The following is a 16,950-nucleotide window of genomic DNA, read 5'->3' as shown; positions in this document are numbered from 1 at the left end:
GTTCAAGACAAAAAAGGCTCTAAAGTCAACTGTAAAGTCAAAGTCTCCTGTTTTGGGGGCGGGGGGTGCGGGTACCAGAGGGAGGGATGGTTTCTGAGTGCGGCTCCTTGCCTGGCAGGGCGGGCGGGTCCAGCCTCCGACCCCGGCCGGGCTCTGAGTCTTAGAACCGGCTTCTCCGGGGCCCAGCCCGCCCGCCCACGCCGGGGAGGCCCCGCGGCTCGCACCACCCGGCGCCGCGCACCTCCTCGCCGGGCGCCAGGTCCTGCCCGCCGCGCCGCGCCCGCATCATCTTATCCCCCCCCCCCACGACGTTCACTACGGCAGGGAACCGTCATCTCCCCAATTTTCCAAAAGAGGTTGGGGCGCTCGTCTAAGGTCCCCCGAGCCCTCGAGCCGGACCTGGACCGGGCAGCCCAGGCGCCCTATCTGGACCCGCTCCTTTTCCCCCTTGGGCAGAGGCGCTCTCTCACCGACAAACCCTTCAGATTTGGCGTCCCCCGCGGAAAAGAGCGCGGCTCCCCGACCCGCACACCCTCGCGCGCTCCGCCGGGCCCCGGAGCCGCGCGCGGGAGGAGGAGCGGCGCCGCCCCCGGGCTACTTAACCCCAGCCCGAGCCCGCGGGGCGCCGGCCGCTCCCGCCTCCGCGGCCTCCGCCCGGCTCTTCGCGCCCCACCCTCCGCCCGGAGCTCCCTCCGCTCCAGCGCCGGCCGCCGGGCGCGCGCGCCTTCTCCTCCGCGGGGCCGCCCCCCGAGCGCCGCGTCGCGCCCCGCCCGGCCCGCGCCCCCCCGGCGGCCGCCCCCCCGGCTGCCCGAGCCGGGACGCCGGCCCGAGCGCCCGGCGGACGGACGGGCGAGAGTGGACGCCGGCTCCGCAGCCCGCAGGATGGATTCCGACTCCGGCGAGCAGAGCGAGGGCGAGCCGGTGACCGCCGCAGGTACCCAGGGCCACCGCGGCCCCTCTGGGGGGGCCGGGCCGGGAGCAGGGGGACCGGGGCAGGAGCCCGCGGGTGTGTCTCCGCGCAGCCAGGCGGCCGGTGCCCAGCAGCCCTGTTCCTCGCAGGTCGGGGCTGCGCCCTGAGTTTGCTTTGGGGCGCTCGCCGCGGCACTGGGGCGCGCGGTGGCTCTCCACGCTGCCGGGTCGCCGGGCGGGTGGGGGCGGGGACGGGCTCGGGAATTCGCGTGGTGTAGTTTGCTGCGGCGAGGGTTGCAACACGGCTGCCTTTTGAAATAACTTTCCGGAGCGCCGGCCGGGCCCGCGAACCCGGGGAGCCAGACACGCCGAGGAACAGGTGACCCGGCCCGAGGGTGTGCCCGGGGACTCCGGCCGAGAAGGGCCGCGCGGACGCACCGGCGGAGAAGAAAGCCCAGCTCGTGGCTGGGGTTCCCGAAGCGGCGGGACCGGCCGCCGCGCAGCCGCCTCGGCCCCCCGCTGCCCGCGGCCGGCGGAGGAGCCGCGCGCGGAGGGGCCGGGGCGCAGACGCGGGGGCGCGCGGAGCCGGGCTGCGCCTTCGAGCGGCGCCGCTGGCTTTTCCCAATCGATAGTTGTTGAAGCCGCGCGTGGATGCTTACTTAGGGGAAAATGCATGTCCTCCCCCGCCGCTCCCTGACGCCGAGCAAGAGGAGAAAGCCACCCACGGGCTTGGGGCGACTTACCGCCGGGATCTGCTCACCTCCACCGCGCCGCGCCGCCCGCCGCCCCCGGGCCCGCGCGCTGGAGACCCGCGCGCCCCCTCCCCGCCTCGCGCCCGCTCCCGCGCCTCCCCGCGCCTGCGCAGCCCCGGAGCCTGGCCCCGGCCGGCGCCCCGCGCCCCGGAGCTGTGACCCTCTGGTGCAGACTGGAGTTCCCGGACCAGCCCCCGTCCCTTCCCGGGACTAAGTGAGGCGCGGTCCGCCCAAGTGGGGGTGTAGCAAAGGCAGGCTCGGGGCCCCAGGCGCCGTGCCAAGGACCCTACGTGTATACAAATTCTCCCTCCTCGCAGCACTTAGCCAGGTGATTATTATCTTCATTTTACAGGGGTTCAGAGAGGTTGAGTGACTTGCTCTTGTCTCGGCCAGGAAGGAACAGGGGGCCCAGTGACGCCCCTTCCTGCGTCACACCCCTCAGCCTCGCACGGGGTGGCTGTGGGGAGAACTTCCAGTTGGGTGGGAAGGGATGAGGCCAGCTTTTAAGGAAAGGTGGCACCGAGATGCCGGAGTGTAAGGGTTACTGTGTTACAGGGGCCACCTGCTTTGTCTAGGTATGTGTGGATATGGGTGATAACCATGTTTCTGTGACTAAAGAGCACCAAGATTTTTCACAGGTGGCATGTGGATCTCCTCGCTCATTTAAAAGTTCCAGAGGGTATATTATGTGTGTCTAAGTGTATTCCCAGAGCCAAAAGGGTGGGAGACATCATTAACACTGACACTTCAATCTCTCAAAATCCCAGGAACTAACATGCTCTCCCTGCCTCGACTCCAGAGCTCTTGCTGGTTGATGGAGAAGGGGAGGAGGCTTAGGGGGCTCAGAGAAAACAAGAGGAGGGAGGGAAAACTAGAGGTGGGTCTTGGGCGAAAGGGGCACAAAGGGGTTCCTCAGGGCCCTGTTGCTTCTTCCCCCAGTATGCCCAGCTCCGGGCAGGCCTGTATATGTTCATGTAGGTTTGGGTCAGAGGCCGCTGCAAGGCTGACAGCAGACATTGCCACTGAGGTCAGAAGGGCCCTTTGAAGAACAGGGCAGCCTGCTGGAGTGAGCTGTCGCCATTTGTTTGCATCTTTCTGTTTCCCTCAGTTTCTTTTTTCTTTCTGTGCTTGAATCTCACAAGTTGAACATTGATTTGAATGTCACAGCTATTCTGCTAAATGGCATTCCATTTCACTCATTATTTTCAGTCTTAAAGTATTCTCCTTCGTGACAATGCTTCAAAACTAGATGTTAATTCATCAAGTTGCTGTGATAGGCTGCATCCCGTAAAATGGAAACCCGTGTTACAGCTTCAGACACAGATTAAATGTCATCCATAGGGGCTGACCTTTGTGCTCTAAGGAACTTAGCATTTATCTGTGGGCCCATTTCATAGTAATAAACCCATCTGAAGTTAGATGGGGGTGTAACTGAGAAAGGAAAGCAGGCCAGTGGGACCTCTTGGAGTATTTATATATATGTCTGTGTTTACCTATCATAGGAAATTGAGATGTAAGGACTGCTTACTTCTCAGTGCTACTTCCTTCCCAAACTTGTAAAAAAGCCCTGCCATACAACGGACCTTATAAAGTCAAGAACCTGGACTCTGGAATCAGAAAAGACCTGAGTTTCAGTCTCTCCCTGATGGACAAATTACTTACCACCTGCAAACCTCAGTTTCCCCCACTGTAAAATGGGGATAACAATAGCCCCTTCGGGAAGGGTGTGGGAATTAGATAACACATGACAAATGTTCTTGATAATCATTCAGTAACCGATAGCTACTATTTTGATTATCACCTGATTGGATTTATCCTTAGACAACAGCTAAATTATGTATCCCCAGTGCTTTGTAAAATGCAAATCACTAGGCTTGTGTAAAACAACTCGCATTGTTTTCATTATTATCACACTCATATAATTGCCTAAAGAGATTTGTTTTGCATTTTCTCCTTTTCACTCTGTGTCTCTGGAATGCATGCATTTGCATTTGTGTTTGTTTGCTTATTTGGAGGAGGTTATTCCTAATTTACCGCTTCTCATCCCCATCTACCTTCCAGCTTAAGACTTGAAGATGGGGATTTTCAAACCAACTATTTACACCAACCTTTTCCTCCAGCTCTCAGAAGAGTTGTGAAAAGCAGAGAACCCCTTACCCAATCTACCTACTAACCTGGAGATGGGAGGGGTTCTCTCTTTCATACCATCTCAAATACAAGAGTGGGGTTAATCCCCGTCCCCACCTTGTGAGAATCTTTTCCCTTCAAGGTGGCAGGAGGCCCAGAAGGTGCCCTGAATGTGCTCATCACAGTCACCCTCCCTGTCAGAAACTGGCCGAAGAGTGAGGAAATCTCTGCAGACCATCTTACTTTTTACTGCACCCCTTTAAGAGAGGCTTACAAAGCTCTCCCCACTACTGACTGCCAATCTCTCATGGAGCAATACCCTGCTTTGGAAGTGAAAAGGAGAATGAGATTTGTCTGATCTGCGTTTTCTGTTTTTCAGGAAGCACAGGAAGATACTCTGTCACTCTGCCGCCTGCAGCTCCCCTCTGCTTTTCTGTCATTTTATGGTTCTTTCTATGATTAGGAAAGAGGCAGGATTTATGGAACATTGGAGTCATTCCAGAGACCCATCTTGGCAGTCTCTCCTTTGGCAAACCCACCATCCATCTCTCAGAAATCCTAGAGCTTGGTGTATTCACTCAGTGACTGAGTCTTTCGTAAGAAGCAACAAGCGAATAAACATTATCCATGTCAGTTTTTCCCCACTCTGGCTTCTAAGACGGAGATAGACTATCCTGCTGAGGGCAGACACGCTCTCTCCACGCACAGCTAGCTGCTCAAGGACAGTCGAGCTGAAGGGACTTCCTTTAGGCTAGTTAGGTCTGCAGAAAAAACACTTCCATGTTCTGGCTTTGGGAGGGTAACCTCAAGAGATCAAAAGTGGGGAGCAATAGCAGGCCCTTACTTTTGCCCTCCCCGTTCCTCCTTTCCCCTGGACCCAAGCTTGGTCCATGTGAGCAGAGTGGCAAGGAGTGAGTAGGGGTCAATAGATGGCAAAGAGGAAGAAAGGACTTCCAGAAGTCAGATGCCACTTGAGCAAATAAAGTTAGGAAGGCAAGTTATAAGCAGCTTAGTAACTTGGTCCTGAGGGTGCCGAAAACCCCCACTGAGCTGATTGTTGAGCAGAGATGGACTGAGAGCTGGGTTTTCAGAAGCCACATCTGGCAGATGTGAAGTGTAGGATTGCCCAGGCTGGGAGCCTCAGCTTCTGGGGTGTGGCCACAATATCAAAGGGGACCGTAACACTAAGGCGAAGCAGCAGAAGAAGGATGCAAATGCCATTTCAGAGAAACAAATTAACAGAATTTGGTGACAGATTGTACAGAAGCAGAGAAAGGAGAGGGAGAGTGGAAGGAGACAAGCATGTTTAGTTGGGGGTGAGGGCAGGGAAGGCAGGAGCCGGGTTTCCCACAAATGCTTCACAGTCCCTTTCTTTCCGTCAAGCACTTAGCAGTGATATTTTGTTGAAAGGCTCCTTCCCCTGCAGACAACAGTTGGGGGATATGAGGTGCTGGATTCTCACTATGAGGTTCCACGTGGAGGCTTTCAGTACCCTTTGTTGACTGATAGATTGATGCACTGGCCAACTCAGGGCAGGGACCGTTCTATTAGTCATAGTCCCATGTCTTGTTCTTTTCTTGTTCAGGGTCCTCTGCCTCATCCAGACAGTGGAGTATAGCTACTTTCGGGATCAGGATCTGGTCTTGTGCTTTCATGTTCGCAAGATTTCATGAGCATGATAAATGAACCAGCATCTTGAGGAGCCTTCTGAGAACCCTGCACTGAAAGGCCAGCTAGGCAGCCAGAAACCTGTGCTGTAAGGTAGAACTGCTAGAGCACTTCCATCAATGGCTTGTTTTGTTTCAGTGTTGTAAGATTTCTTGCATGGTCTGGGACTCAGCATTAGGAGGTATGAGGAATGAGCAAGGGATAGGACACAGACCATCCTGTCCTTCCAGGGCTTGAGATCAGGTGGGGAGACAGGATTTGCATACTGATGGCCGCAGTCCTGACCCCTACCTGAACCCCTTGCCCTGAGACTGCACTCCAGCTGTGTCGTCATATGTCCTTCTTTGACACTACCCTCCCTCCATGGTGTGCTTTCTGGTTATTCCCAAACATGTCTCACCTCTTGTGTGGACTGTTAGCTCCCTAAGGGCAGGACTGGACTTCTTCATCTTTATCACCTCCCCCCAACACCACCTGTGTCCCCAACAGGTGGAAGGTTCCTAGCTGGTTGAATGGCTGGCTGCATAGATGAATGCACACATAGTTGGATATGTATGGATGATGCTGTGGGTTGGTTCCCCAGGCAGTAGACTCTGAGATGGAGGCTAGCACACAGAAAGTTTATTTGGCAGTGCTCTTTGGGAACAATGCCTAAAGAAGAGGGGGGGAGGGGCGCTGGACTGGGCCAAGCGAGAAGCTGAGTTTCGTGCTTCTGGAGCTGGAATGGCACTTTAGAACTATCCCTAGTTGGGATGGTCAGATTTTATACTCCCTCCAATTATAATCATTAGAGGTAGGCCATCCCAGGAAGTAGGCTGTGACCGTGGTGAGGCTGTTCCCTTCAGCTGAGGGTTCTCTGCAGGTAGCACTCCCAGCGGCTTGTAGAAGAAATCCGTCATTCCCAAAGGGGAACCTGGGCAGTACATTGCAGCAGCCACCACAGGTAGCCTCCAAAATCCTATAGGATCGTTAAATTAGAGATGGCAGGTGGCATCCCTATCTACCAGCAGAGTTCAGGGAATAGCTATTGGACTCTAAACCTTACCTGGACCTGAGTAGGGCAGTTTCGCTTTCCAGATGAAATCAAGCAATCAAGACCCACACCTCTGTACCCCACTGTTCAGCCCATACAGTCCAGTAGATATGGACTGATTACCGGTTTTGTGTTCAGAGCGGTGCAGGGTACTGTGGAATACAGAAATGGCATTTCTGAGACCCTGCCCTCCAGAGGCTTGTGCACACATTAGGAGAAAAAACACCTACCCCCAACTGAATCTGCAAGAGAGGTGGCAATAAGTAAGATTTGCAGTATGGAGCATTTTGGTTTGGAGTTCTGGCAGGAAGGCTTTATCGGGAAAATAGGCCTTAAAGATAGCCTTGAAGGGGTGAAGGATTTAGATGGGAGAAGAAAAAGCCAGGAGAAACCAAGAGCCCCTGGCCGGACCCAACGGGGCTACCCTCTCCAGGACTAATGAGAACAGATAGCTGTCAGACCAAAAGTGTAGATTTCAATGTCGTAGCTTGTGGTTGTAGCCAAAGTGTCAGTTCTCAGAGATGGAAAGAGAATGCCTGTGTGTATGTAAATATAAAGCTCTATTTTCTATGTTATTTTTCTCTTTAAAAAACATGGCACCTGCTTTTATATTTGTCAGCAAAACCAAATTACAGTCACACTTTCCACTAGCACTTTTCTCTAACTGGTTCATTTTCCCTGAGTTTCCATTGGCTCCCATTTCAATTCACATGCAAATATCTTTAAAGATATGATGTACATAATTTTGTTTTCTTTTTCAGCTTCTTCATTTCCAACTCTTTATGTAAAATGCCTGTGTAGGTGGGTGTTTGGGCTATAATCTGTACCAGTATAGAAATAAAAGGATAGAGAAGAAAAATTTAAAAACAACCTAATCTAAGAAAACATAGAAGAGCGAATAGCCTTTCCTCCACATATATTAAGACATGCTGGGAAAATATGTTACTTTTTATACATCAGAAATGCTCTTTTTAGGCAACTGCATGGCACACATTCTGAGACCGCTTTAGAACAGTCTTCAATTTCATATTGGGTTTCCTAAACATCACTGCCTGGGAGTAACTTTGAGCCTATTCACGGAAAATCTACTAGTGTGCAGACTATAAACGTGGAAGTTTGGCAGCACAGAAAGTGCTCGACACACCCTAATAGAAACCAGTATTTTGTAACTCCGTTCTCCAGGAAAAAAAAAAGAAAGAGAGAGAAACACTTTGGTGGCTTCCAAATATTGCTTTAAACTCTTGAAAAACCACAGGAGCAGCTACTAGCTTCTAGGGTCTTTTCTCAAATGTAAATTATTCTTTCTGTGAAACTATTTTAGCCCTGAAAGGAAATGTTTTGGTAATAGATGGCTTTTTGGAAACTCCCAGTTTATACTTCTATGCTAAAGGAATCTCATTTCATGTGCAAGAGGAAATTCTGTAAAGAGCTGTTCCTGGTGAGCACACATGTCCCACGATCCTGATTTGGAGTCTGTGGGTTATGCTGGGAAGGCAGACAAATATTCCAGCACAGAAAATGGGAGGGAGGTGGTGGGGGTCTTCTGCAAGGCGGGCTTTAACAGCAACTCTTTCTACCACATTTCAGTCTGCTTCCTTGGTTTCCTTGGGATAACACCCAGGAAGTCAGGGAGAAAAGACTGGGGTTGAGGTTACAGGGTAAGAGAAACTAGAGCTTAAGACATTGTGGGGAAAAAAAAGTTGTTGTGGCAAATATCAAATATGATGAGAAACTGTGAGGATGATCTTTGCTAGTCCCCAAAGAGCTAATCAGCCCCAGAGAGCTAATACCTAAGGTAAAATAATAGTGATACTTTTTACTTTTACTTATTTACAATGTATTTAGGACAGAGTTAACTGGTTTATATGGTGTTACCCCTCTACCAGCCTCTGGTTTAGGTATTATAAATAGCTCCATTTTATAGACCAAGGAACTGAGGCACAGAGAGGTTAACTGTAACTTGCTTTAAGATGTGCCTCTTGTCAGTGGATATGAAGGCAGTCTAACTCTTAAAAACTCTGTTTTGTATCAGGTCAACTCCACAGTTAGGTCAGTGTTGACCATTAGGTTCCTTTGCATCCCCAACCAGAGACCACGATTATGCCCAGAACCCTGAACATTAGGCTCCATCTGTTAGGTTGGGGCATTAAGTCTCCAGAAGGCCCTGTTTTTACCTACAGACATAAACTGCATCCACCCAAAAACACATGGGCAAGAGATTGACTGGCACAAGCCCCAGATTAGAATCTGGTCAGGAGTGGTCTGGGAGTGGGGGGGAAATGGGAAGAACAGCACAAATAGCTGGCAGGGAGAAAAGGTTCTGGAAAGACCTGCAGCCGCAGGCATCTTCAGGATGATGAGGACCGGTGGGTGGTGAGTGAGACAAACACTGAGAGGAGGATTGAAAAGCAGAGTCAAGAGAGACACATGGTCCCTGTATCAGAGTATACTTAGCAGGGTACTGAACCACTTTTCCCACAACGGCATTTAGAATAATTTCAAGTGTAGAATTCCCATAACATGGTGACCAAGAGCGAGATAAAACTCAAAGGTGAGCCTATAGCGTGGAGAGGAGAATTGGAGATGGAGAGCTGACAACCTGGGTCTGGGTTTCCAGCATAGTCCCTTAATTACTGCTTTTCAGTAACATTATCTTCTGACCAAAGGAATACACGTTCATGGCAGAATATGTGAGAATAGTACAAAGATGAAAATGAGATTGAGCCCTTGAGATGTACTTTTCCCAAGGAAAGAATGTAGTCCTAAAACAGTTCTGAAAAATACTATAAAAGCTTATTGGGGGAGGAAGGGAGCTTTATAAGAGAATGAAATGTTTACTTGGGATACTAAAAACATCTAGTTACACTGCCAAACAATGTCAGAACCAGAACTGGAGGCCAGAGTCTTTGGCAACTCTGTCATTCTCCCAAACATGTAATTTTTTAAAAGGTTCAGAGTTGATGCAGAGGAAGCATTTGATAAGATTCAACACCCACTTGTGATAAAAACTCTAAACAAGGTAGAAAAAGAATAGAAGGAACCTACATCAATATGATAAAGACCACATATTACAACCTAACAGCCAATACTTAATGGTGAAAAACTGAAAACTTTCCCTTAAGATTAGAAACAATACAAGTTCCCCAGGGTCACTATTTCTGTTTAACTTAGTTTTAGAGGTTTTGGCCAGAGCTATCAGACAAAAACAGGAAATAAAGAGATTCCAAGTTGGAAACTTTTTCTATTCACAGATGACATGATGCTATATAGAGAAAACCCTAAAGACGCCACCAAAACACTATTAGAAACAATAGATGAATACAGCAAAGTGACAGGTTACAAAATCAGCATACAAAATATCCATAGCATTTTTATATACAAAGAACAAACAAGAAGGAAACGAAATCAAGAAAATAGCTCCATTTACAATCATCTCAAAAAGAAACAAATACCTGGGAAATACCTAACTAAGGAAGTGAAGGAGCTATATGAGAACTACAAGATCTTATTAAAGGACTCAGATAGTGATGTAAAGAGATGGAGGATAGCCCGTGTTAGTATAGTCAAAATGACTCTCCTGCCTAAAGTGATAAGTAAATTTAACACAATTCCCATCAAAATACCAACAATATTTTCCAAATAAATTGAAGAAAAAATATTGAAATTTATGTGGAACCACAAAGCAAAAGCAATCCTCAGGGGAAAAAAAAAAAGGAGAGAAACAGAGGCATCAAACTTTACTATAAAGCAGTGGTATTAAAATAGTATTGGCACAGGGCCTCCCCTGGTGGCACAGCGGTTGAGCGCTGGGCTGCCAAGCTGCCCACGGCCTCTGCAGTGCCAGTTCGATCCCCAGCTGCCAGCGAGGGTCCCACATGGCACGCAGACCTCTCCTGCCGCACCCGCTGCTCCCCTCAGCAGTGTATTTTGTCGTTCTGCCTATTCTGCTCCCCGCTCTGGCTCTCGTGAATTCTCTCACCTTCCCACGCTTCTGACTGTACCCAGTGCTTGTATAAATAAATAAATAAATCTTTTAAAAAAAAAAAAAGTATTGACACAAAAACAGATACACATATCAGTGGAATTGAAAGCCCAGAAATAAATCCATGTACATATCAGTGCTTAATCTATGATAAAGCAGCCAAACTATACAATGGAGAGAGTATCTTTAATAGATGGTTCTGGGAAAAGTGGAAAGCCACATATAACAGAATGAAGTTGGATCATTTTCTAACTCCATACACAAAAATAAATTCGAAATGGATTAAAGATATAAGACCTATAACTATAAGAAAATATTGCTGATATGTTCTATAACATCTATAATAAAGATGTTGTTGGTAACTTTACCCCATGGCAAGGGCAATAAAAAAAACAAAATAAAGAATTGGGTTTACCTCAAGTTAAAAAGCTTTCACACAATGAAAAAAAATATGTAAAAAGATTAAAAAGACATCCTACTGAAGGACAGAAAATATTCACTTAACATATAATTCACAAGGAGTTAATATCCAAGATATAAATGAACAATTTAATAATTAAATGGACAACAAATCTAAACAGATAATTCACCAAAAGGTATATCCAGCAGATATATGAAGAAATACCCATCATCACTTCCAATAAGAGATGAAGGTTAAAACCACAATAAAATACCATCTCACCCCATTGAGAATTTCACATATCTCAAAGACCCCCAACAGCAAGTACTAGAGAGGATGCAGAGAAAGAAGAAGCCTATTGCACTGCTGGGGAGAATGTACACTGGTGCAGCCATTATGGAACACAATCGGATTCATCTTTAAAAACCACAAATAGAAATAACAATCTACCCAGCAAACCCACTCCTGGGCATCCATCCAAAGAACATGCAACCATCAATGCAAAAAACTGTGTGCTCTATATGCACTATTTACAATAGCTAGAACATGGAAAGCAGCCTAAATGTCCATCAGCAGACAACTGGATCAAGAAAATATGGTATATTCACACCGTGGAATACTATTCAGCCATAAGGAAAGATGAAATGCAGACATTCGTGGCAAAACAGAGAGAGTTCAGTCAGACAGATATAGTCAACTTACAGACAGCTCAGAACAGTATCTGATAAGAATTTAACCTGAATTTTCTTGAGTATTTTTCCTTTTGACTTCTCTGACTATGTAGTCCTGATTTCCCTGTACCCTTCCTCAACTGCTCTTCCTGCATGCCTCATTAATCTCAGTCACCTCCTAAAGCTGAGCCCTTGACCTTGTTCTTCTAACAATACACTTTCATTTGGAAAAGACCACTCATTCTTACAGTACAGAGCTAAAGATTCCTAAAGCAGTATTCTAGACTAGTCCTCTCTTCCAAGCAGGAATCCTGCCTTTGCTGGCCTCTGGGCCTCTCTTCGCTGTTCAGGAGACACCGCAACTCAACACATCCACACTCAGACCATCCATCACCTGGCTCTCACTTTTTCCCAAATTTTCTGTTAGCCTCGACAGCTACCAGGTCATTCAAAGTTTAACAGTGGTGAAGTCATAAGAACAATGAAGTATCCTGCACACATGATCTCATAGCAAAACCAGGACATGGATAAAATAGGTATTATCCTCAGTTTGCAGATGAAGAAACAGATCAAAAAAATTAAATTACCTTAAATCACAAAGTATCAGACTTTCATTATTATAACTGCCTCCCCCATACAAAGGAAGGAAGAAACAAATATGCTGTCAAGTAGTTACTGAATGATTAAAAACATAATGAAATTTCCACAAAGAGGAATATTATTCAACTTCTAGGAAGAACTTTAATTTGAAGAAGATACAATGATATAGAAAAGTGTTTGCATTATAATGTATAAAGAAAACGACCCATATAATCTCAGTTTTGCTTTAACATGTGTATATACATACATATGTATCTACACACACACCTATGTACTACTTTTTATAGAGAGACGGGAAGGAAATTTCTTCACATTCACATATATCAACACATTAAAAAAATTTAGTGCTGAAACAGAATTAACCACTCTATATAATGAATTTATATGTAATTTTCATTTCCTTCTCTGCACTGCTAGATTTTTCTTCAATGAGTACATATAACTTTCAGCAGGACATGTTATTTTTTTTTTAAGATTTATTTATTTATTTATACAAGAACTGGGGTACAGGCCAGATGCGTGGGAGGGTGAGAGGATTCACCAGAGACACAGTGGGGAACAGAACAGGCAGACTGATGAAATACACCGCCAAGGGGAGCAGCGGGCAGCAGGAGAGGTCTGCGCGCCATGCGGGACCCTCCTCCAGTGGCCGGGGAGCAGCCGGGGATCAAACCAGTGCTGCAGAGGCTGCGGGCAGCTTCGCAACCCAGAGCTCAACCGCTGCGCCGCCGGAGATGCCCAGGACATGTTATTTTTGAAAGCAACAATCCAATGAGGACCAGCGGCCTGGTCCACTGCTCGTCCTTCTGCTTTCTTGAAGTTTTGTCTCAGCGACCTCCTCCCCACACACATCCTCTTTCTTGAAACTCCTTCTTCCCTCAGTTCACCACCGTCCTGTTCCCCCTCATGAGTACATCTGATCGGCTCCTCCAGCCCGGTGGTCGGGAGGTATTCCAGACTTCTCTCTTCAACCCTCTTCATGCACCTCTTGCTCCCACGTCAGCCCTCCCCAACTTCTGGTGCCTCCACCCCATCTCCATCCTCCCCTCTGAGTCCACCCTACCTGACACTTTGGGACCTTAATGCCACAAAATGGTTGTAGACAGGCTGCTGGTATCGAGCTTATAAATTTAAAGCCTACAGACTGGTCAAGGGCACAGGAGGCTCCAAGGCCAAATGGACCTGCTGGGTGAGCTTGCTGACTGGGCTGTTTGGTGTCTTGACCGAGGCCTCGCCGGAGCTTACTGACCAACGATATGTACAACTGGCATCCCTGACCTTCATTCATTCCCTTCACGACTCTTTCCCTGTCCCTGACTCCCTCCCACATATCAGTGACTCTCACTTTCCACCTTTTCATTTACAAGTTGATTTCATGTCTTCATATTTTATAATTTTGTAAAACTTTGTATTTTATAATTGGGGAGGAGGTAAGAAGGAATAAGAGCATTTAAAATTTTGTGATAATATTATTGGCTTTTAGGAGGCATTGCTCTGCCTCCTAAAGATATGGTCTGCCTTTCCAAAAAATTCATTTTTGAGAAATTGTATGATATTAAGTGCAATGTGTATATATCTTAAAGAAATTATGGGCCTCCTCTGGTGGCGCAGGCGGTTAAGCGCAGCACTGTGAAGCTGTCCGCAGCCTCTGTAGACCCTGGCCGGCCAGCGAGGGTCCCACATGGTGCGACAGACCTCTCCTGCCACACCTGCTGCTCCCCTCAGCAGTGTGTTTCCTCAGTCTGCCTGTTCTGTTCCCCACTCTGGCTCTGTGTGAATCCTCTCACCCTCCCACACATCTGGCCTGTACCCCGGTTCTTGTGTAAAATAAATAAATCTTTTTTTAAAAAAAATTAGACAAATATAATTGAGGATTTTTTGTGCATCTTGGATGTGAAAATAAGAGGTTATATCATGACCCCAATATTTTTACTGCCTCCGTATCCCCACCTTATTCTATTCCAGTTCCCTGCAGGGAACTTACAAGAAACAGAATTAGTCACCCTTTAGTGTCACATTTAGCAGGGTTTTTAACCCAATTTTAAATTCACCCCAGCCACTCTTAATGATTGGTAGCCCCCATCAGACAGGATTTTGTTTATCTTTATTTCTTGGTTATATTATGAAAAATATTTATTTTAACCCCTTTGCAATTGACTATACACATTTATACTTCTTCCCATTAAAGATAAATCACTTCCTTAATTTTCAAGTGGAAAGCAGTATCAATTCCTGTATTAAGCACCCAGATCTCTTTATTACTTACAAATGAGGGGATATGACCACAGATTTTTTTTTTTTCACATTTTTTTTTTTTTATTTATAGAGGCATGTTTTTATTTATTTATTTATTTGTTTGTTTGTTTGTTTTGTTTATACATGCACTGGGCACAGTCAGAAGCGCGGGAGGGCGAGAGAATTCACCAGAGCCAGAGCGGGGAGCAGAGCAGGCAGAAGGACTGAAGTACACTGCTGAGGGGAGCAGCGGGCGGCAGGAGAGGTCTGCGCGCCATGTGGGACCCTCCTCCGGTGGCCGGGAGCAGCTGGGGATCGAACCGCTGCGCCGCAGAGGTCGCCGGCAGCTTCGCAACCCAGCGCTCAACCGCTGCGCCACCGGGGAGGCCCTGACCACAGATTTTTAAAGGGAAGATCAGAGACTGTGATAGGCAAAATGATTGAGATGGGGTGAATTCTTGGAGTAAGCAGGTATTTGTGCAGAGAATGAAGGATGGCACATCCTAAAACTAGCCAGTGTAGTAACCCTACCCCCCACTCCCAGGGTATTATTGCCAGGGAGCTGTCTCCAGGCATCCCCACCCCCTGCTCTCTCTTCATCCCAGGAGGGAGGTCAGTGTGGGCTGAAGCTCATAAGTGGGATGAAGTCTATTTTCAACCATCATTTTGTTGTTGTTGTTAAAAAACAACCATCTCCTCCTAAAAATGACACTGCTAAATGGTGATAACTGATGTAAGTAGCTGATCTCTGAGCAACATGAAGAGGGGTGAAGGCTGGTGATAAGTAGGAGCACAGACTGTCTGACAGACAGGATGGGGCTAGCAAGTTTAAGAGGTACTGGCCAGGATGTTGGGTGATGTGGCAGGGAAGCCAGGGGCAGTGGCTTTCCAGGATGGGCCCATTCTTTTGAGTCACCAGGTCTGCAGCTGGTTTGTCACTTGTGACTATCCAGGCCTTCCTGGCCTCTCCACATCAAGGACAGCCTTTCTTAATCTTAAAGAGTTAAACATTTTTCAAAAAATGTTTAAGGCTCCCCAGTAGGAGCCTACTGACCTTTCACCCCAACTCCAAGAGCTATCCTTCCTGACTTCACGCCTGGTAGCTAGTCTCCCTGCAACCTCTCCCACCCATGTGCTCCTCTGCATTTCTTTGGCATGCTTCCCACCCCATCCCATGAGGCTTTTCGGGTGCCAGAGAGACTAAGGCAGAACTCCGAGACCTGCAGTCATGACTAGAGATTGATCATAAGGTAAAGATCTAAAAACTTGCAGAGGGGCCTCCCTGGTGACACAGGGGTTAAAATCAGCGTTATCAAGCTATCGCCAGCCACTGAAGCACGAGTTCAATTCCCTGCTGGCCAGGGTGCATCCCACATGGTGCAGCAGACCTCTCCTGTCTTGCCCGCTGCTCCCCTCAGCAGTGTATTTCAGTACATCTGCCTGTTCTGCTCCCCTCTGTCTCTGGTGAATCCTCTCACCCCCCACACCTCTTGCATGGATCCCAGCTCTTGTATGCATAAATAAGTAAATATTTGAAAAAATAAAAACTTGCAGAGGATAATGCTAAGTGATATAAGTCAGGAGGAGAAAGAGAAATACCAGGTGATGTCATTCATATGTAGATTATAGAGAAACCAAACTAAGGGTCAGATACAGAGAAGCCTGATAACTGACCACGGAAGCCTACTGCAGAGACCTGAAGCTTCAGAGTGGGGAGGGGTGGGGGCACGGAGGGAAGGAAGCAGAGGACTATGGTGGAGGACGCCAGGTGATTTGGTGGTGGGTGCGCTATTATGGTGATCGCTGTGGAGCTTGAGGACCTAATGGTGCCTCAATTTAAAACTTAATTAAGTTGGGCCCCCCTGGTGGCACAAAGGGTTAAGCACTGTACTATGAAGCAATCTGCAGTCACTGAAGCACAAGTTCAATCCCTGGCCAGCCAGGGAGAAACCCAGATGGTGCAGCAGACCTCTCCTGTCTCGCCCGCTGCTCCCCTTCAGCAGTGCATTTCAGTCAATCTGCCTGTTCTTTTCCCCCACTCTGTCTCTGGTGAGTCCTCTCACCCCCCCTCATCTCTGGCCTGTACCCCACCTCTTATATGCATGGATAGATAAATCTTTAAAAAATAAGTAAATAAATAAATAAAAATTAAAATTAAGTTGAAAAAAGTAATTTAAAAAATCTTCCAGAAAGAAAAGGCAGACCCTAACCAATGACAAGTTTTCTAAATAGCAATAGTGAAAACCAAACAGTGTCACACTGACTCCTCAAGGCGCATGTTTGTCAGCAGAGAGTGCTGAGCCCAAACCTCCAGTAGCTGTAAGGTGGAATGGAGTCATTTATGATATTTAAGGTCTCTTAAAAGTTGCCTTACCATGTCCCCTTCTTTAGGGAGTTGCTAGACCAAGTGTAGGTCAACTCAGGCCCTCGGGCCTAGTCTGGCCAGCTACCTGTTTATGGATGGCCCCCCAACTAAGAACATACTTTTTTTTTTAAAGATTTATTTATTTATTTATACAAGCACTGGGTACAGTCAGAAGCGTGGGAGGGTGAGAGAATTCACCAGAGCCAGA

General features: G+C 47.6%; 1 protein-coding gene across 1 annotated transcript in view; it reads left to right on the top strand.

Moving 5' to 3' along the window:
• Positions 1 to 860: 860 nt before the first annotated feature.
• The window catches only part of TNFAIP8L3 (TNF alpha induced protein 8 like 3), a 42,004-nt gene continuing 25,914 nt past the window's right edge, over positions 861 to 16,950 (top strand). Inside the window, exon 1 of the mRNA XM_037502474.2 lies at positions 861 to 934. Coding sequence (XP_037358371.1) covers positions 883 to 934 — 52 coding nt within the window. The 5' untranslated portion in view covers positions 861 to 882. The remainder of the gene's footprint in view (positions 935 to 16,950) is intronic.

This window comes from Talpa occidentalis, unplaced genomic scaffold, assembly GCF_014898055.3.
Source record: "Talpa occidentalis isolate TD23 unplaced genomic scaffold, MPIMG_talOcc4v2.1 talOcc4.11, whole genome shotgun sequence".
Taxonomy (NCBI): domain Eukaryota; kingdom Metazoa; phylum Chordata; class Mammalia; order Eulipotyphla; family Talpidae; genus Talpa; species Talpa occidentalis.
Note: the sequence above shows the minus strand (reverse complement) of the source record. Positions and strands in the feature narration are given on the sequence as shown.